At 36.7% G+C, this 22,075-nt stretch overlaps 2 protein-coding genes across 3 annotated transcripts; one reads left to right on the top strand and one right to left on the bottom strand.

Annotated features, from left to right (window-relative positions):
- Nucleotides 1-378: 378 nt before the first annotated feature.
- Nucleotides 379-17,608, bottom strand: LOC135628164 (protein CASP-like). 2 transcript variants are annotated; one of them, XM_065134691.1, is made up of 19 exons: nucleotides 17,396-17,608; nucleotides 14,279-14,389; nucleotides 13,667-13,845; nucleotides 13,261-13,410; nucleotides 10,947-11,035; nucleotides 10,685-10,794; nucleotides 10,445-10,539; nucleotides 9,081-9,136; nucleotides 7,179-7,341; nucleotides 6,777-6,869; nucleotides 5,642-5,770; nucleotides 5,298-5,417; nucleotides 4,855-4,935; nucleotides 3,046-3,153; nucleotides 2,818-2,961; nucleotides 2,623-2,724; nucleotides 1,833-1,912; nucleotides 833-925; nucleotides 379-742 (listed from the first exon to the last, which is right to left on the bottom strand). In XM_065134691.1, exons 1-19 carry the CDS (start codon nucleotides 17,478-17,480, stop codon nucleotides 676-678), a joined length of 2,055 nt encoding a protein of 684 aa, XP_064990763.1. In that variant the 5' UTR covers nucleotides 17,481-17,608; the 3' UTR covers nucleotides 379-675. The 2 variants fall into 2 exon arrangements, with proteins under 2 accessions (XP_064990763.1, XP_064990762.1); XM_065134690.1 differs by having other exon boundaries at nucleotides 2,818-3,153.
- Nucleotides 17,609-18,239: 631 nt separating this feature from the next.
- On the top strand, nucleotides 18,240-21,846 carry LOC135629093 (large ribosomal subunit protein uL15c-like). The gene is made up of 4 exons (XM_065136267.1): nucleotides 18,240-18,380; nucleotides 18,452-18,809; nucleotides 21,155-21,306; nucleotides 21,470-21,846. The coding sequence occupies exons 1-4, from the start codon at nucleotides 18,306-18,308 to the stop codon at nucleotides 21,683-21,685; spliced, it is 801 nt and encodes a 266-aa protein (XP_064992339.1). The 5' UTR covers nucleotides 18,240-18,305; the 3' UTR covers nucleotides 21,686-21,846.
- The last annotated feature ends 229 nt before the right edge of the window (nucleotides 21,847-22,075 follow it).

The raw sequence follows: 22,075 nt of genomic DNA, 5'->3' as shown, positions 1-22,075 counted from the left end.
AGATGGGTGTGTTAAGGTGTCCGAACTGACTCGCTAAGCACATTTGTCTTGCGAGAGATCGAGTCACTCTCCTGATGAGATATTGTGTGGAATGATAAATGAGTTGATTCCAACAACCGAAGCAAATCAAACGAGCCAGCAATTAGGATTTATTCCAAGACTGAAAGAGAGTGAAATGATCCCTAAACGACAATAAAATGCACCGGAGATCCCATTCTATTTTAGATGAACAATTACAGTATGAGCAACAATTCTTGGGCAAACTTGTTGGACTCAGATTTGGTTTGAAAGTTTTCTTTTTCTTTAAATCATCTCATCACAGCAACACTAGCCTTAAGCTATTTGCAAGCAGCATTAAGGAAACACCCGAATAGCATCTACAGCAAATGATGTCGTAGCTTAAATTTTCATGTGTATACTAAAGAAAAATCAAACAGTTCCTTTTTTTCTTTGTATGCCATCGTAACATCTCTGCTTTTCAACAATCAAGAAAAACAACAAGCAGGCTCATTGACCATGAAAACTGGATTGGGGCGGACTCATTTTATGTACAATGATCTCCCCATCATATCCAAGAAGGCAGCTTTGGTCACGAATTCTGGCTCCGTGTAGGGGATGTTGTTGTTGTTGCCTACAGACCCGAACTTCCACTGATTCACCACTACACTATATGCATTAAATGGCATGAGATAGAGTGAGGTTCCCAGCATCCAGGATGGCTTCGTTATGGCCAGGTGTAGTGCTGCTCACAAGATTGATGATTAAGAAAACTAAACTTGAAGAGATACAGCAGAGATAATTTAAAGAAAAAGTTCGACATAAGTTGCATTACCTTTGATAGCTTAATGCTGACATTCTGTATAAGCATGTGAACACAAGGAGATGCAAACCGATGGAGTAAAAGAAGACAAATGTTCGGGCATATCTGTGAATGCAGATCCGTATTTTGTTTTAGATCAATCTCAATTATGAATGAAAAGACAAAGAAGTACATGAACATCTGCCACCAAGAAAGGAGGCAGGAATTTATTCAGTTTAAATAATGTATAAAGCTCGAATTATGAGCCAAATCTAAAAATATCAGCAGAAGGGAAGACAAAGCAAGTGGTAGACCTGTTAGCATGCATCACTCCCAATCATGGATATGTTTATTCTTCTATATAATTTTGGTATTTCTGGTAATACCATCGAGTGTATCAACTTCAGAGTGGAATGATGATTGGAATGCCAAGGAAATGTATGACAAGTGGAACTGGACTAAGAAACTTTAGAATATGACATCAAATACCATCATACTCATTTCTGAGCAGTATATTTGGCTGTGCAATGGTCTGATTTAACTGCAGCATCCTCTTTCCCCAACTTTCTTCTGTTCTTACAAGTTCTTTAGAAACTTCCAGCTGATCAACAAGATTAATCATTTGTTAGGACCTAAGTAGTCGAATATACAGATCTTGTGGCTATCAAAAGTTGGATTGAGTTAAAGTTGGATCTTCATATTGATCATTGGAATACAACGCAGTCGAGTTCAGGTAGTTCAATTTGGTTTCAGCTCAACCCATGGCCAACTGTACTCATCTTTCTTTTCATTTTCGTCCATTCTTGTTGCACATATCTCTCAGATGTTTGACAATCAAAATCTAGAAAGTAATAGAATATAAATATACAAGAACTATCATCAACCACTGGATGCAACATAAATCATCATAATATTCTCAACTAAAATTAATGGTTAACAGTGAAAGAGAGCTAAGGATAAGTGCACCAAATAGCATACCAAACATAGCAGATTTTGAAGATAATTTAAATTAGAAAAGAAAGTGGAAGCATACTTGTTGCCAAGCAGAAAACGCCCACTACTAAGTGTAATTTTATCTCTTATTCCAAGCTCCTTGTATCGTTGATCCCTTTCCTGATTTGTGAAAAGGACATTCAGAATACCCAAGACAATTCATTCCAAGCAATGAAAATAACAAAATATACAAGAAAATAGAGCAGTTTCCTAGTTCTACATGAACTTCCACTGTAATATTGATTTTACATCCCTTTGTGAAATTTGTAAATGCAATAATAACATATGATACATATTTCAATTAAAAGAACTAATATACTTCTCATTCTCTGATATACCAGAATAGAAAACATTAAGGATAGGTCATACTAAGGAAATAACGAAGTGAACAAGGATATTTAGGAATATAATTCTGCTTGGTTAGTGTCAGTAGCAATAGAGTGAATATTAAAGAAAGGCCTTAGTAAATACATATCTATTCTAGGATATATAAATTTTCTGAAACCAGTTTTAGAGTTCTTCAAGGGTTGCAATGAAATATAAAACCTTGAGACTATTGCATGTTACCACTCGGAATTCATCCTGGGAAAGAATAACCGAACCATCAGTTCACCGCTCTACTTTGGTAAGGAAGATGTCATCCAAAGAAAAAGATTCAATTGCACAAAATAGGACATTGAGAACATTTAATTAATTCATGATAATTGGTAACATAAGATGGAACGGAATTTAATTAAATTACTTTGCTTTCTATGATCTATCTCAGGTGTTTGCAACCAAAAAGCAGAGAAACAGAGAGATAGAGAAACTTGTAAGACAGAACAATTTACCTTCTTCGAGAAAGCAGCAAAAGGATTTATATCATCCTCATACATCTTCTTGTACTTGGACTCAACATCAGAAGAAAAACCACTTTCAACATCTTCTGCATACTAAAATAAGTAAAAAAGAATGGCAAGGTTACTGCTAGGCTGCTAAACGTTAAAAAAAAAAAAGAAAAGGGCTCAGGAAAATGTAACCAGAACCTTCTTAGGCCCTCTGGAAGAAAGCTTTTCAAGACTGTAATCTTGGACATAACGAATCTTCCCATAAAGTTTTACATTATCAGCTTTTGTATTTTCCAGTTCTACAGTTAGCATCCCAATCTTCTCCTTCAGTTGCCTCACTTGCTGATATATATGATAGGAATATATAAGAAAAAGTTCAAAAAATAAAGTATAGAGCTTTAACTTATCTGTGGTAAAATTGCATACCTCTTCTGCTTCTCGTAAGCGTGTTCGGAAACGATCACGTTGATTGCATATGACCTTTAGCATTGAACTTTGGTCTTGATCTGAAGCGATAAGCCTATGATCTGCACCCTGAGATGAAATATGGTATGAAGAATAAATTCAAAATACAAACGTGTATACAAGGGAGTGCATAAGCATGATTTCAAGACAACAATTTAGTGAGGTAGTAAAATGGCACTCATCTCAGATAAGAAAAATTTGCAAAACATAACTTGTCAATTGTCAGTACAACCAGATAGGTAAGCTTATTTATTATATCTACAACAACATAAAGGGGTCAATGATCTTAATTATTTGGGGTTGGTAACATGGATTGGAGAAGTTTCTGGAGTGATTCAGATCACAGGCCTGATGTGTGGGTGTGATCCCACCACATCAAGCATGCAAGAGATTTTCGGGAGTGATCCAGTCAACCTAAATAAAATTTCCTTATGATTTAATATCTTAATAAGGTAAAATTAAATGGACATGCGTTGTAATAAAAGTATAAATCTTAACAACTTAAAAAAAACCAATTGGCATGGACCAAACAGAAAGAGAGAGAAGATGCAAGGAGGAGTAGTAGGAGAACAAGAGGAGCGCAGGAGAGGACAGCAGGAGGACTGCTGAGAATTGACAGCTATATAGATAAAAAAAATTTAAAATTTTTAAAAAAGTCTCAAACTGGACCTGGTGAAATTACTTGGTCCAGGTGCCAATTTTTGGTAAGACCAATAATTACTGGTTGGTACATTACCACTCCAATATGCTTTTTGAACCTTGGGTCTTGAGTTCACTCAGTTCAATTAATTAGCTTATGTACTCAAGTAGTAAAAAAGTTAGGCCTTTCTAGATCTCAGCTCAAAGGCCAACAAGTGACTTCAAGTTGAAGCCAGCAGAGGCCCTTACAAACAGCAAGAAAAAGATGGGAAATGGCTAAACTCCAAAACATAATAAACATATTATTTTTAAATCTCAAAAGTTGTCTCAAAATCTGTATTTAGTAGAATAACTGACAGGCCAAATAGTGGCAATAAATAGAAAGAGAACACTTCACATGACTTTCAGCATTTTACTTCTTCAGTTTAATTTCCTTAAATCTTGGAAGACATAAGAAACAAAGCAAACTTGTATTCCATCTGCATATAAACGTCTGAATTGTAAAAATATAAAACAGTAAAACAGTCAGTTTGAAGACAAAGTTAAATGGACTTTGAATTGAAAACTCAAACAAGAGTATCATCTAATACATTTTCAAAAGATTGATCCTTTTTTCCTTTTTGAACATAAAAGGGGCTCTCTCATGGTGGGCAAGGCAAACAACTCCCCAGGAAGCATTACTTTTATAACTTCCCCAGAAAATAAGCATCAGTAAAATAAATTTAAAAGCAACAGGAAATGAAAAAGAGATTCAACCTAACATGAAAAATTGCAAAGAAGTGACATACAGTTTGAAACAAGTTGCCAAACAGGCATACCATTCTGAAACAAGTGGCCACACATCTTCATTGATTCCTAAACAATTAAAGAATGAAAGGATCTCTAAATTTTAATTCTTTATGCATTAAAAGGCAATCCCTCACAAATGAGGAAAATCAGAAAATATCATATTTGGGTTTTAACATCTTATTATTACTCATTGAAATAAAAGACTAAATATCTATGCAATGCAAAATAGATTTTGAATAAGCTGAAAAAATTATTTCCAAATGAGAAAGAAAACCTCTACACAGCACAGGAAAGCATTAATGAAGTGAAGTAAATCTTATTTAAACAAATAATGACAAGCACCTCAGATACTTCACTTGAGCCTATTTCCTGAAGATCCCAATCATTCAGAAGTGAACCTTTCCGTTCAGTGGAATTATAGCCCTGTGACAAATATTACAAAGGAAAAGAATATCATGATAAGTGATAGAATGCTTTGGATCCAATAGCAATGTTTTAGCTAGAATCTAGGCCATAGTAACTTACTAAATGCAAGAATATTTTGGGTCCAATAAAAATTTCTAATAGAAACTAAGCCATCATAACTTGCTGAAAGAATGTTTCAAGAACAATAGCTATCTAGCTACAAACCAGGCTGCATTATCACAGGAATTATATTTAAGTTCAATACTTAAACAACCTATAGAAAATACGGATTTGTAACAAAAAGTTCTTACAAGGTATAGAAACAAGAATAGTGTAAGGGAGTCACAACTCATTCCTTCATGAAATTCATAGAGAAATACCTTAAGAATGTCATCTTCCAGTTTTGCAATCAGCTTTTGTTGTTCATCCACCTTTGCAGTTAGTTCTGAAATTTTACCTTCAGCAGCTTCCAGTAGACTAGCTTTCTCTGAAATTTTAACCTTAAAAACAAGGCAAAATTTTTGATAGGAGATAATCATTATTTATAGCAGAAAACACAATGACATGATGGTGATTTCTATTTTCTGTAAAAGATTGTGCAAGTGTATGACAAAAGAAACTAACAAGGAGCTCTAATCAAATTCTATTGTGACTTTGTATTTTGACTTATAAAATACTGTAAAACCACACTGTAGGAAATTCAAATACCAATGCTGGTTCAGACCTTTAGTTGTGTTAATTCATGCTCCATTTTTCGATTTTTGTCAAGTAAAAGAGACTCCAGCTTGCTCATTTCTTCGCCACTGGTAGCGAGTTCCCAATCTTCAGCCTCAATGGAGTTGTAACCAACAGCCTTAAGAAAGGAAAAGTGGAAATCAACAGTTGATATACCACATATAAGCCAAACAAAAATTGCACCACTGAAATGCAACAGAAGAAGAGCAAAAGGAAAATGGATACCTAGCTTAGTACTAGAAACAAGTAACTGGAAATAGGTATATTTTGAGCATGACTTGACATTGAGCTAATTATAAATAAAACACCAATAATGAAATAGATGAAATTTGAGAACAGGAAAAGAAACATGTCACACTTTATATTAGAGCAAAGATTTTGCATAAGAAATACCTATTTAAATAAGTTACTGACCAACCAACTAATCTTTGTAATATGACCAGAACCACTAGTAGTGTTATTTATAGGTGGTTAAAATAAACTAAAAATCTTGGCTTAGTTTTTGTCAATCAAGGACTGAAATAATGATCATGATTTACATATAGAATCTGATGTAAAATATCACTCAAATAATCATTCTACATGCAGATACATGAAGTGACCATGTCCTAGGTCCTAACCATCATAACTTCTTCCAAGTTCCAACTATTTGGCATCAACCAAGAATTTCCTTCATTAACTGTATCTATTAAGGGCTTCTTAAAAATTAAGGAAAGCTTTAATGTAATGCTTTCTGTCAACTTCATATCACAAAAAAATATTGAAAAGGTCCTACTACAAACATATTGTTAGCTAACATCATAAATTGTGAATAAGGAGGACCTGTAAGTATTACTTATAGTAAACACAACAACAAAGCACAAGAATCCTAATTCATAAAATCTACCTTCTTTTCCTTAAACTAGACTATAACAATTTTCCAAGATTAAATGCAACTTAAGATTCCCAAAAATATGATACGTTTTTGTTACTAGCTTATATAGAACTGAACACTGTTTAAGCATCAACATTAAAAATATATGCTGAAACAATATGGTGAAATACATGACAGTATGTCCTTCCACAAGGTATATCAATTAGAAACATAAGAATTCTAGGGAAAAGATCAACTTGAAGTTAAAAACCTGCAAAATTTTGACTTTTTTATGGAGATCGTCAACTAATTTTGCAGTTGGCCTTTCTTGAAGTTCTTTTCTCATTTCCACAAGAGCAGTATCCTGCAAATAATAAAGAAGAAAGAATTAACACTGCAGGTTATTACAATTTAATAAGAACTTTTTAGGATTTAGTCAATGAATTCTTAACAAAGAATGTGCATCAGCTAAAAGGACATGCAAGTCCAAGTCACTGACCCACTGCAAGTTCAAATCAATGAATTGGGATTTAGTCAATGAATTTTGTCTATGTTCTGTCAGACTATGATACATGAATGATAATCTTCAGCATGTACATGTATTACAAATTAGTACTTCATGTTATACAAATTATAGGCTTAAAAAGTCGAGACAAAAGTACAGAATTATAACCTTCTCATTGAGTAGTGCATTCAACTTTTTAATCTCATTCAAGTGTTGCTCCCTCTCATTTGATAACGTGGTTTCCATATTATGAAGTTCCATATTCAACTCAGAGATTATCTTCTCCTTTACATTCAAGGAACTTTCCAATATACTGCTCACCTCTAGATCACTGCAAGCAAGTACTCTATAAGATCAAGAAAAAGCCAAATAAAAAGTACCTTTTTTACCTAGAAAAAGAAAAACAACTCAAGAATAAACTACAGGCACACAATATATTTGTTGCCGACTACCTAGTTCTATAAGCAAATGTTGTGAACAATGAAACATGTGGTGTGTAAAAAATGAGAATATTAACATATACTAGTTGTAGAACTTACACTCTGGATGATGCTTGTTCGCTAAGTAACAAAGAGTTCCAACATCTAATTAAGAAAACATTTGCATGTGGGAAAAAAATTATGGCCAAGCATATGAAGCTCCTACCAACATCGTAATGTCTAGTGAGTCAAAGAAACTGATATGTAAATGTTTCACAAAATTTAAGAATAAAATATAAAAATAAAAGGTCAACTTGTCATGATTGCAAGAAGGTTAAAAAAGCTAAAACCAAGTCTCCATGAAATAGCATCAAGTAATATAAGGATTAAATTCAATTTCATTATTGTCTCATAAATCCAAAGAACAAAAGAAATAAATAGCATCAAGTTTCCAACTTTTTCTATAAAATTTTAGGTGCTAGCATGGAGACATGCATCACAGGCACTGTCACAGCAAAGCATCAAATTTATCAAAATATTCACTTGAACCACAAAAATGCTGAACTTGTGTCGAGGGATTAACCAACTAGCTGAGAAGACCTAGCATCATTAATTTACAGAGATAATTAGAAATTCAGTGAGATCTTTTCATGGCTTCTGAAAGCTTATCAGCACCGATTACATAGGAAGAGGCAAGGAATCCAGTTTCATCAGATTCACTACGTGTTGGGTATCTACAAGTCTGGGCTTGGGCCGGCATCTACAATTGTCCGAACTTCGGGCAATTCATATGCAATAAAGGGATTAAAACTAGCCCTTTTTATTTTTAAATCCTAAAAAAGAAGAAAAAAACTTAAAACCTTAATACCGAATCCCAACCTGTGCATTCTCTCCCATGCTATTGACCTGCCTTCAGTCCAGCATCTGCCTCCCCAACCCTTGGTAATCTCCTCCTCTTCCTCCTTTGCCACCATCATCTCCTCTTTTTCTCTACTGCCTCCGCTCCTCTCCATTGTCACTGCCATCTCGTCATCTTCTTCTCCATCGCCTCCTCCCTTCCTCTCCTCCCGTGCCACCTCCTCTTCTCCGCTTCCTACTCCTATTCTTCTTCCTCCTCTCCATCTCCTCCTCCCCCTTTCTCTGTACCATACCATGATATGTCCCGGCATATTGTGTGTCAGTATGCTCGACTGGACGGGACCCATATCAGTCCAATCATGGATCGGGATAGGTCTGGTACCCAAAATTGAAAACCTTGGAAAGAGGTGTGATGCTAATATATTTCTTGGACTTCCGATTCACATATGTCAAATGAGCCTCATCTAATCTCGTTAGCTATGCCAGTGTATATGTTGACAACTCCTGGGTGTCCAACACATATATATGTTGGATTGCACCTGGTCTTAATGTAATCATTCCCCAGGAATCATATAATCATTATCAGGCAGCGTGATATAAGTTACAGTCTCAAAAGGATGGAAGGGGAAGGCATTAAACGAAACTATATGGCAATACTAATCCATGTCCAATATCGACGAAGCACCATCGAAGTCCAATATTATGTCATAATCCAACAGAATACTCGGATACTTAGACAACACAGTCAAGTAGCATTACCAGTAAATGGGAGAATAAAGTTCAGAAATCAGACCTTTTCTTATCTCCATTTTCTTCGTCAGTTGACTGCACCTGAGAACGCAGAAGGCCCTGCAGACAAAGATAAATGTAAATAACAATCACATGTAACTTAGCAGGAGAAAGACAATAAACTAATAGAAGAATGTTAACAACATGCCCTCCAAAATGAAAGGTCTTAATATTCAAACCCCAAAAAAGAAAAGAAACAAGTGTGAAATCAAGAGCCAACTCCAAACTAGGTACATTCACAACGTTCTGACAGAGATTCTATAAGGACAAATTCATTGGATATTAGAGCAATTTGTTCATTCAAACAAAAATACATAGACATTCATCATAAATGAACTGAAATCTTGTAAAATTTTCAATATGATTTAGTATTAGATATATAGAGAAATATCTTTTTCAACATGGTCTTGCTAAATATAGGATAACACAACTATGTCATGAGAATCATTAGTTAATTTTCCACTAAATTCTAAGATGACATAAAACTCAAATTGATGTGAACATGACTTAGCAATTTCTAAATTTCATGTTGATTCACAAACATGATGAACAGGTCAAGAAGAATATATTTTGAACCATTCAAAACATGAATTTCAAATTATCTTGATCTAGTTTCTAACAGTGAAAAATTAACTTGCATACATAACATGGATGGTATAGTAGTTTCTGATACAAGGATTTCTGTTTTGTCACATGGTGGCAGTAGCATCCAGTCACCTTTCTAGCATGACATACTATTTTGTTAAGACAGAAAACTAGCACCTCGTCAGTGTCCAACAAAAAGAAACTATAATATCAGCAACACTAAAAATGAATTGTCATTTGCCTAAACAGGAATGTGTTTTAGGGACAACAAACCATATCTTCCACAATCTTCAATCCAACCATTAATTGGTTTTATAAGGCTAGAGAATTATATTGCTCAAGGGTGAGCATTGACGACATGGAGTTGCTCCTTTGAAACCTAAGTGGCCCTAACTCAAGACTCAAAAAGTTTCTAAGGCTGCATACATTGGCCCTCCTAAGACCTTACATTGGTGAGAACCTCATGCACCTCATGCACTGGGCCATTCTTTTAGGTTAAATCACAGTCTCACCAGAAGAAGATGATCTTTGTTTTGCATAATAGGTTATGCAAGTTTCCACTTTTTGTAAGTACATATTGCCCAAGCTACAGAAACAAGACAGGTAGGATGGCATGACCAAGTAAAAAAATTTCCAAAAGCACAAAAAATGAAACAAACAACACCTTTGCTACTTATGCAATAATTCATGATCAAGTGTGAAATTACATAGTCAATTGCCAAATGCACATCTTTTTCATAACATAGCATACAAACGGAACCGAGATAAGGATCAAATGTTAACCTTTTCTCTCTCCAGACTAACTAGCCGTGTTTGAGCCCGTTCAACTTCATCCATTAGGAGATTTACCTCAGATTCCTTTGCAGCTCTTTCTTCCTCTGAACTCGAAAACTGAGTTTGATAAGACTACTGGGTTCTTATAAATGATCATACATCTATTTGTATAGTCACTAATCACTATAGTGGCTGAAAAGTTCACCAAGGAAAAAATAATAAAAAACTGAAACATCATAAGCACATTACCTGATTGAGTACGAAGTTCAAACAACTGGCTTTGGGCAATCTCATGCAATTTCTGCATATTGACCACACTTTCCTTGGCTTGCCGTAATTGATCTTGCAACAAAAGTTCCCTGCCACCAAAATAGGATAATGAAACATGCAACAATTAACATTAGTCACATTAAGTTAATGTTTGTTATCAATGTATGTAAGCCTTGAAACTCTGCTGTTTCAAATCTCAAAGAATTATCCTGATAAATTTTCAGTTTTTTGAGCAAAGTACCTTTCTTTGAGGACTTCCAGAGTTTTCTGGTTTTCTTCTGCAAGGCTACGTTGTTTGATTTCGACAATCTCTCTAACTTTTTCTTCCATCTAAAATTCATTGAATTTTTTTTCCAATCAAATACATAAATTGTTAGTTTGTGCTTCAGAAGGACTATGGACTTGGATAAAGCATTGTTAAAAAGGCAACATATTCTAGCCTAAAACAGAAGGCATTTTATTTCATTGAAAAGCAAGCATATAAGTTCCATGGGTATGACACAACAGCTGGATATTCTTGTCTGTGAACCAATAAACAAGGTTCACAGGTTGAGGGATACAGACTGAAACCATAGTAGTTGGCCTTTAGACCAAGAAATTGGCCGAATCAGGTCAGCCTTGGATGATGTTCACCCAGATAGTAGGCCAATCCAATGGTCCATGCTAATACTCATCACCTGACTTCAGATACCACTCAAAAAGTATCCATACCTTTTAACTATTCAGGGTTTCTAATTCATTTCAGAATAATTTTTTTTTCAATAGCAACATCACCAAAAAGTTAGCTTTATGTTTTGTTTCTTCTATTTGAAGTTGAAAAACAGCTCGTTTGCTTCATCCATTAAAATGAACTCCATGAGAAAGGGTTGGAGGAGTGTTTATATGCAGTTTACCTCAGTTTGGTTACAACATTCTGTGTGATACTCCATGCTAAACACAAGAACTTGTCAGAAGTTTGAAAGAACCAAACTCTTCAATCACTTCGTAAGGTTGGTTTTCTTTCTATCTGAAATTCTGTTCTGCTCCATCCATATTATCATATATAGCAAGGAAGGAAACCCAACAACAACAAAAAGCCATGATATCCCAGCTATTTGGGGTCGGCTATATGGATCTTTCTTTCCGATGGGTTCTACAAAGGTAAATTTTCTAGTTAAATAAAAGCATTCAAACTTTTGTTGTTGTTTTATATGAAATACTATTAGCTCTTCCTCTAGCGATCATCAACAGCTAATCCTAATCAACTCTGCTTGTCCAACCATAACATTTGGAAGAAGGCAACATAACTCTACTTTTATTCTTCTGTAGATAAATCATTGACAAAGAATTCTACTATTCTGCTGTGATGGATTATTCTAAGAATACTCACTCAGATACTTGAGCTCATTTATGACGAAAAAGTTGCAAGGAGTATGCACTTATTTTTCCTTGATAAAAGAATAAGGACTAGGAAGCATTGAACTAAATGCTATAATAAGTTGGTCTATCATAATACTTTATCTTATTGAACAGCAAATAGCTATTTCTCCCAAAACGAACAATTTGTTTTTTGTTGTTCATCTATGTTTGTGTCCAAAGTCCAAAGCTTAATTAATTTTTTGAACTCTCCAAAGGCCTGCCTCAGAAAGTTATATGAATGTTGATATCTAAGAGACTTACCAAGTCAGTCGCCTATGACCTTGAGTCACCAAATACAGTTATCGATATTATGGCTTATTAAGCACAAACCAGATAAGCTAAATTCTGAAGCAAGTTTCAACCCTAAATCGGGTCAAATTAGTTAAATTGGCAGATCTTTAATAATCAAGATACAGCCTCAGAATAACTAGAAAGAGAAGGTGAGCTTTCTGATATGTTCGATAGGATCTGCAAATTCTAAGCATACAACAACTTCAGCAGAGGGAACATCAAATATATTTCTTGCATCTTGCATGCAAAAATATAATTCCAAAAAGGGACAAACATAGAGATTATAAGGAGCCACCATTTCACTTTTCACAATATTGAGTGCACAGTCACTACAAATGCAGCCTCAAAAACAATAGGTATAGATATAAGATTGAAGGGCTCAATATTTTAAGATTACTATTCCATGACATCGAAGATTATAATTAATGACAAGAGATACTTGCACAGTAACACCTTCCAAGGATTCTTATTTGTAACTAGCAATCGACAGTTCCTTTGAGCAATTGTACTGCCTCAACTAGCAAAAATGGAATATTACTGTATATCAGGCACATGGTTTAATGTGTAATGTGACCACAAGATTTCATTTTTGATTTACACACAAAGAAATCAAAAGATACATAACTACCAAAATTTTAAATTAATTGATTATATGCACCAGTCATGAATGCTCTGGCTTGCTTATGAACAAGAAACTAAATATTTTCCAGCTCTGCAAGTGGAGAAAAAAACAAGATTTCTAGAAAAGAACTGCAAACTGAACTTATATGAAGATAAGAACCAAAATTCACGTCTCTCATGTCAATAAGGAAAAAGGGGATAAACAAGAAAAAAAAAAAAAAAAGCAAAACTAGCATTCTGCTAACCTGTTGTTCTAGTTGGCGATTCCGATCCTCAAGTCTTCTAATTGTAGCTTGCTGATTCCTTAGATGAGTAGCTTCAGATCTGTATTCTTCAAGTTCAAGCTTCATCTTTCGATTTTCAGACTCAAGTTCTGACAGCTTTTCATCTTGCTCCTGATATAGAGCCAACAAAATTAAGGCTGCAATGAATAATTGAATGGTGTAAAACAATCACAATTTCTCAGCTTGTAGATGACATAAAGACGCATGAAGCGAACAATATCACATAACATCCCAACACAAGTTTACACCAGAAGGTGCTATAAAAGGTAATGAACTGTGAGAAACTGATGCTGTTCTAAAAATATGGAGTGCAAAAGCTGCAATTACCATAAAATAATACCCTCAAGTAAAATAGAACAGAACTTACAGCAAAAGAAGCAAGAGCTGGATAAGGATCTGGAGCTTCATAAAGCTTCTGGTATATGTTAAGAAATGCATTTTCACCAAATTTTGCTCTCTTTGTAAGATTGTCGACTTCTTCTTGATAATTCTTGAGTAAGGAGTTAAACAAACTTAGCTTCTCATCTTTAGATGCTTTCTTAAAATCTGCAAAAGGTTAAATGAACATACTTTATATCCATGCCACAGAAAAACATCAGAAGCTAGCGATTCCCAACTTCAAACTTTTGACTGAGATGGATGTCACAACCAAGGATAGCCATGCTCATAGTGCCAATTCATGCCAGCTGGCATGTCTTGTGCCAACAAAAGTAAACATCATGATTTATGACCACATATATTGCTCAACGCAGGTCGAAGCAGACCTTTTCTCTTATATGCATCAAAAAGGCTTTTCATTGCTTACCACCACCGTGGATACACTAGATGCTGATGGTGTTTATTAGTTCACATTACACCGGCACATCATATGCCAACAACAAGTACCCTGCTGGCATGGGTTGTAGTTGCAGAAGGATATCCTTGCTTATTCAGGGAAACATTAAGCACTGGCAAATAGGTAGTTTGGCATAAAACATACCCCGAGTACTCTCTGCAAGCTTCCGCCTGTTCTTTTGACTAACTTCCTGGTTTTCAGCGATTTTTAGCCCTTGTTCATCAAGACCACTTCTTTCCTTTTCTAGATCAAATTCTGTTACAAAACCATGAAACAGATACAAACCTAAATTTTTAGTTTCAAAGATAAATGTACCTGTAATAAACAGACCATCACATCAACAGCAATAGACAAATTAACAATATAGGATTACAGAAATGTATATATCTTAATTGTCAATACAAAAGAAAGATTAGTGTTTTTCAAGTTTGTTTATTTTGCATGCAGTACCAGTACTAACTTGTAACCAAGATGCACCAAGCTAAAGAAAACATCCCACATGACTCCAACATGCCCATACTTCAAGTCTTCAAGGGTAGACCGGAAAACAACTTTGATCATGGGAAACAAAGTGGTAACTCATGGTAAGAACTGATCAGTCCTACTCATCATTTCACATTGAATGCTATTGAACTGCATGCCAAATGCACGAGGCTCCTGCCAATGCGGGGTCTAGGGAGGGTCAATGGACACAGCTTTACAAAGAGGCTGTTTCTATGACTCAAACCCTAGTCTCCCAGGTCACTATTGAACACTTTCCAAGAATAGTTGACAACAAAGGAGAAGATTGTTAACATATAAAATGGGAGACAAAACCTGAAATTCCAAACGTCCGTGTTGGTAGAAAACATGGGAAGATGACGCGATTTAAGCAATTTCAGCATTTCCAAACGTACTGTGAAATTTTGCATATGATTGAGATATAAAACAACTCAAAAGATAGTAAGATTATCAGAAAATTGAATAAAACAATCTAAGAAATAAGACATTATTTGTTGAGACCTCATGGACTTGTAATGACATTATCTAGTGCACTGATTTAAGCAACAGTCGAGTATTTTATTTAAACTGCCTGAAAGAGGAAGGGGGTTAGCTCCTTGTATCATTGGCTTTCCTACAGACATGTATTTTGAAAACCTTGAAGGGTGGAGACATTCACCAACATTGTGATTCCCCCACTATTCTTCTGAGTCAGGCTGCAACATTGGGCAATTTGAAGCCCAGAGGCCAAATTGATGCTCATTTTAGTGGCAGTTTTGAGCAACATACAAAAAGATATTCCACTGATTCGATGTTCTCTCATGAGGGACAAAAAATATGCTCTACATTAATATGTATATTGTGAGGCATATTGTAATATTATAAGAACCAAGGAACATAATACCGATATTGGTTCCGTTAATGTACAGTACATCTTGAAATGTGTATGGAATCCCACTTCATCACTACTTGAAAGAAAGCACCATGGTTGGGGACAATTTGCATTGGGAAGAAAATAATTTTAATGATACGGTAGGTACAATATTTATTTTCCCCTCCAAACAATTCTAGGCTTTAATACCTATTATTGTGCCAAATTGGGGTTTACTTGTGTTTTGGGTGTTGAACATTGTACAATAGGTAATGCTCTTAATTGCGGAGCGTGTTCATGCAAACTGAAAAAACCTTAGAAAACTGAGAATGCAGGCCAAAAAAGGGGAAAAAAACACAAACCAACCATAAGAAACCACAGTCACTACCAAGTAGTAGATTTATCCATAGACTAACAAAGCCTAATTATATGTAGAATAGAAGCCATAACAATTCACATGTATCCTTCCCACATTTGAGCTCTATTTGAATTAATATCATTTCAAGGCATTTGGCTGGTAAATATATTAAATATCACTTCCAGATGACAACCAGGACCTTCTATGCAGTTTTATCTTCTCAAAATCTGACAAAATATTACATTGGTTGTCAGCTGCTTAACACGATCCTCCTTTATCTAGGCTTTGGACTGATAGAGAATATAGTACAACAATGAGCATGCTCAGGCAGTGTTACCAATCTAGTTAAGGAGAAACAACATGATACTTTTTTAGTTAACAGATAATGGTTAAAATAGCACATCAATATGGGTTCAAAGTGTGTTTTTCTTTAATGTCTTTGTAGATTGAATGCTGAGGAGAATGCTAAAATTTTTAGCCCCAAACAACATGATTTGACCTTCTTAATAACATACTGTTTTTGAAGATACAAGCAAAGAACACCAACTCATGTGAATTAGAAAGTTTCACACCAATTACTAAATATAGATTTGCATTTCAATTGTAGAATTTAAGTATAATATTTAAGATAAATCTAAATCTTCTTCGTCAGTTTAAATCTGAACAATTCCAACCTAGATCTTGTGATAAGCATAGATATCATGTTCGATCAACAAGTTTAAGAAAAAAAGGCTTGAATCATTTAAAAAAGAGAATACAAAAGAAGCTCCCTCAAGCTTGGTCTAACTACAAATGACGAATCCCAATCTTGTACTAGCACAAATTACGAAGAAGGTGAAAGCAGAAAGAAAGACTTCAACAATGAACAGGGTTCATCATGAAGCATCAATTCAGTGTATCAAACGATGCAGCAAGCTACATGTATGTTAGGTGCTAGGACGGTACATCTAAGGCATGACAAACACCTTACTTGTTGCCAAAATTGTGGTTAATAATATAATTATCTGAAAAGAGTATATGTTATTGGATGTTAGCTTTCTCGTGGATTGTTGAGCATCCATTGGACGTTTATTTGTTGGGCATCATTTCCCATTCAAGTGAAGAGCATCTATTATATTTCAGCAGAAGTATGTTTATTTGTTGGCCTATCTGATAGATTGACATCAAGAAATAAACACAGAACCCTTGTACAGAAAAATATTTAGGGGCAAGAAACATAACTGGACCACAATGACCGTGCTACCTACAAAATCGGCCTTATCTTGAAATAGGGAGAGGGGAATCGAAAGGGTACACCGAAAGAAGATTCATAGCCTAGCAAATTACCATTTCTCATCGCATCTTGCGGGTCCAATAAGTTGGAATCAAGAACTAAAGAGAAAAACCCTTACACGATAAAAAAAAAAAAAACATTTAAGGCCAAAAAGACTCAACTAGACCGCAACGTTGGTGCTGCCTACACACACAAATTGATCTCACACAAGAAATCACACACAAAAAGATGGGGAGAAGGAAACCGGAAAAGGAAATAAGGGGATCGATGAATAAGTACCTCTCCAGAAGCTGCAGACGACGGAGATGGACGACGGCAAGCTGCTCCCTTTGTCTCTCTCGGAACCGGATTGATTTGACTCCATTGATAATGGTGGCGGTGAAGTGAGCGGGATCAGATCTGAGACACGATCGATGTCTTTCTCCGCCTCCTCTCTCTCGCTTGATTAATATACGATGGTTAACGTGGAAGCGCAATAAATACCAGGACAGAACCGGCGATGAGCAGCTGCAGCTCACGTGATATCGAACAGTACCAGATGGACGGCTGTGATTTCACTCAAGAAGCACGTGAATCTGACGTGCTAATGGGTGATCTCCGATTGACGACTGTGATCCCACTCGATCAGATCGGGTGGTCGAGGCAAACTCTCGGTCACAACAGGGCTCGGCACGGGCATTGCACAGGCTTAACACGTGATAGTGAGCGTCATTTGATGGACGGCAGTGATCCAACTTGATCAGATCGGTTGATCGAGGCAGCTCGCTTTGGTTACAGGGATATGCACGGCTATCAATGGGCATTCGGTGGGCAGTATCCGATGGACGGCTGTGATTGGGTGGCCGAAGCCGCCCTCGTTTGGAAAAGTGCCGGGAATATGCCGTACACGTGACATAGTGGAGCATTTGATGGACGGCTGTGATTTCATGCAAACATTCGTCGGGAACAAGTTATTGGGCTCGACAGAAGGGCCTGGCGAAGGGACATTATCGGGTCGGATCCACCATGGTCTCTAATAGATCCAATAAGTTCATGGGCCCAAGCCGAGGCGCAGCTCTAACTTTACATTACTTTCCATTTATACCCCTGCTTGCATCTATTTAGTACAAATCCCTCCCTCCTCAATTCCTTTATCCGCTCGTTCTTCTCTCCTCGGCCCTCGTCGTCCATTCCACCGTTCCGGGCGCAAATGGCCGCCCTTCTCAGCCTCTCCACCACGACGCCCGCCGCCCCCCACATCCGCTTGCCTGCTTCTCCCTTCAAGGTCTCTCTCTCTCTCTCTCTCTCTCTCTCTCTCTCTTCCAGCTTATCTGTGTTCTTTCTTCCCTTTCACAGGGTAACATCAAGATTCTGTGGCCCTCGTTACCATCTCTCTCTGCGTCAAAATCTTGCCTTGTTCTCCGAAGTGGGCCGCAGCGAGCTATGGTTGTGTGCAGTGCCGCCACCGGCACTCCCGATCCTGAGGCCTCGGCGCCCTTGGGCCGCTTCCGGCTCAACAACCTGGGCCCGCAGCCCGGTTCGAAGAGGAAGAACAAGCGGAAGGGTAGGGGAATCGCCGCCGGGCAGGGGAACAGCTGCGGGTTCGGCATGCGGGGTCAGAAATCGAGGTCCGGGCCCGGCGTCCGCAAGGGCTTCGAAGGAGGGCAGATGCCGCTCTACCGCCGCATCCCCAAGCTTCGCGGGATCGCTGGAGGTAAACCAATTTTGGGAATCCGTTGCTAGTTTATTCGTCATCTTATTTTTTCCAAAATGGATGCCTTTTTTCTTTACTTCATCATCTGTGTTGGTATGTTAATCGGAGAGGTCATGTGGAATTTTAGCCTTGATTCATAAGACCAAGTTAAACTTGCTGAAATCTTACATGTGTTGACCAAAATTGATGCCTTTTCTTTACTTTATTATCTGTATTGGTATGTTAATCGGAGATGTCATGTGGAATTGTAGCTTTTTATTAACTTAGAAGACCAACTTAAAGTTGCTGAAATGTTACATGTCTTGACCAAAACCAAAATGGATCTCTTTCTCTTTACTTTATTATAGTTTGTATTAACTTAGAAGATCAAGCTAAACTTGCTGAAATCTTACATGTCTTGACTAAAAATGGCCTTTTATTACATCATAATCTGTTTTGGTATGTTAACGGAGTGAGGTTATGTGGAATCGTAGTCTTTGTTAACTTAGAAGATCAAGCTAAACTTGCTGAAATGTTATCTGTATTGTGTCCTTGAGCCAGAATTGTGTTTGAATTTGGAACGTGAACATTGATTGATATACCCCTAGTAAGATAGAGAGACTACTTACCTAGTATCTTTTCCTTCAAACATTAGAATATGCACTGCTACCTACCTTAGAGTTGGTTATCCTTGTTGCTACTGCTAATGCCTTCTAAATGTAATCAATTTGCAAATGGAGAACTGTTTGTATAGTAATTGGAATATGCAACCACTTGTGCCAACTGTTTATATTTATTAAACATTACATTTGCACTAGAATGATACTTTACAATTTAGGACAAAAATGCTGATAATCCTAAAGTTTACTGCTATCAGTTGATCAATATCATGCAAATTCCACTGTCTTTTGTTCTTTCACTGTGCAGTTGTTTAAATTTCTTGAACTTACCAAGATGAGTTTTCTTTTTTGGCTTTTACCCACCCTCTGTTCTAACAGTTTTGGTATTGTCTTCCCTCTATAAACTTTCCACCCACTACCCTAGTTGCCAAAAATATACCATCCCAAAGCTTGTTCATTTGTTTATTCCTTGCTGATACTATGTAGTAATTTTCTATAAGTTTTGGTTAAATTGTTTTGGTGAGGCTTGCTAGAATTTGTTGTCATTGTGGAGCCTTTCTCCAGATGGTATTTGACCTCTTGGTTTATAGGTATCATTATATATTTTAGAAGATAATTTCTGGCTAGCTCTTTGGTTCTTAATCTGATTAATTACCACATCATAAACTGGTATATGAGAGATAAGAGCTGTAAACATCGGAAGATTCTCCAACCTAACAATGCAGACTGCTGCTTCATCCAACATGGGGCTGTGGTTTTTTTTTTTTCGGGAACCATCATCGTCAGATCTGTTTTTTATGATCTTTCAACACCTGACCACAGTTACTGAAGCTAGATCTTCCTAGTGTTAAATCGTGGTTCTTGATCAGAACCTGCGCTGGAGGCCAAAAGAAAAGGAACAAAAAAAAAAGATGTGATCAGCAAACTCTTACTGTGTTATTACAATTAGCTGGAATTTTTATTCTACACCTTTAGGTGTCTTGCAACATTGTATCCCTCAAGGCTAATTACAAATTATCCCCACGTAGTTAGTTACTTTTAGTATTTCGAGATCTATACTTTAAAAAACTATATTAGCATCTTTATAGTTACAAAAGTGAAACATTTAGGTTTATTTACCCTAATGTCGTCAATTTTATCAATGAAAACAAAAAAACAAAGAGCAAAAAAATAATTTTAATATTTCAATTGGTGGTGACAGACGATATCGGTGGTGGCAGACGATGCCGTTGTTAGGGGCTATAAGTAGTTGTTGCAGATAAGGAGAGTGATGACGAGAGGTGCGGGCCACTCCGTATTTGCGTTGGCGTCGACGTAGTTGTCGAGCGATGATTGGGCCGCCAACACAAATGTTGAGCGGCCATTTCGCCGCTCGGCAACTGTGTCAGTGCAAATGCAGAGCGGCCCTCATCTCTCGTCATCGCTCTCCTCGTCTACAACAGCCACCCGCAGCCCCCAGTGGCACTATCATCCTCCACCACCAATTAGAATGTTAAAATTATCTTTTTGTCATATATTTTCATATTTTCGTTGGTAAAACCGACGATGTTATGGTAAATGAACTTAAATGTTTCACTTTCACAACTATAGGTATGTCAATGTAACTTTTTAAAGTGTAGGGATCAGGATGCTAAAGATAGCTAACTACATAGAATAATCTATAATTAACCCTATCCCTAATCATCTACAGCAACTAGCTCTTGTTACTGAGTTTTATGAATGACAATTTTTTCCTAATTTTCTTAGGCATGCATGCGGGTTTACCAAAGTTTGTACCTGTCAACTTAAAAGACATAGAAGACGCTGGGTTTGAAGAGGGAGACGAAGTCTCATTAGAATCATTAAAAGCAAAAGGCTTGATCAATCCATCTGGCAGGGAGAGACGCTTACCATTAAAGGTACAAGAACTCTTTGTTGCTTTCTTCATCTTGTTTCTGAATATTTTCACTTATTTCATGGGTGGAAGTAGAAATAGACTCCAGTTGTAAGTAGTGGTGATAAGCTGCTTTGCATCCTAGTATTTGGTAGTAAGAGTTCACCTATTTGTCTGTGTTGTTTTAGATCCTCGGAGATGGGGCTTTGTCTGTCAAGGTGAACGTAAAGGCACGTGCCTTTTCGGCAGCGGCTAAAGAGAAGTTAGAAGCTGCTGGTTGCACACTGACTGCATTACCTGGTCGGAAGAAGTGGGTAAAACCATCAGTAGCAAAGAATCTCGCTCGTGCAGACGAGTACTTTGCAAGGAAAAGAGCAGCGGCTGCCGGTGGTGGTAGCGAGTGAGTCTGCTTCTGCATGAGCCACATTGCTGCCGATGCTTGTTCTTGACAAGATTCTTTTTCTTCTACAACCTGTTTTGAATATTTTTCTGAGGATGCTCATGTTGTATGTGATATCTGTTTCAGCAAGCTTTTGATTCAAAGTTCTGCATTCAGCTATGTATATATGATACTGTTTGAACTTGGTTTATTAGAAAACCTAATGACTTCAAAGCTTGACAAACTTCCAATCATGAAACAGATAAGCCTGAAACCAAAACAATGTTTTTTATGCACCTAGTAAGTCGTTGATCCATCTTCAAAGATAAGATTATGACCAGATCAGCATTTGTGCTTATCGTGCAGAGAGACACACTGAAGTGTCTTTCTTTAGGTTCACTAACATCATTTGTCA

The sequence above is a fragment of the Musa acuminata genome, chromosome BXJ3-1 (genome assembly GCF_036884655.1).
Source record: "Musa acuminata AAA Group cultivar baxijiao chromosome BXJ3-1, Cavendish_Baxijiao_AAA, whole genome shotgun sequence".
Lineage (NCBI taxonomy): Eukaryota > Viridiplantae > Streptophyta > Magnoliopsida > Zingiberales > Musaceae > Musa > Musa acuminata.
Note: the sequence above shows the minus strand (reverse complement) of the source record. Positions and strands in the feature narration are given on the sequence as shown.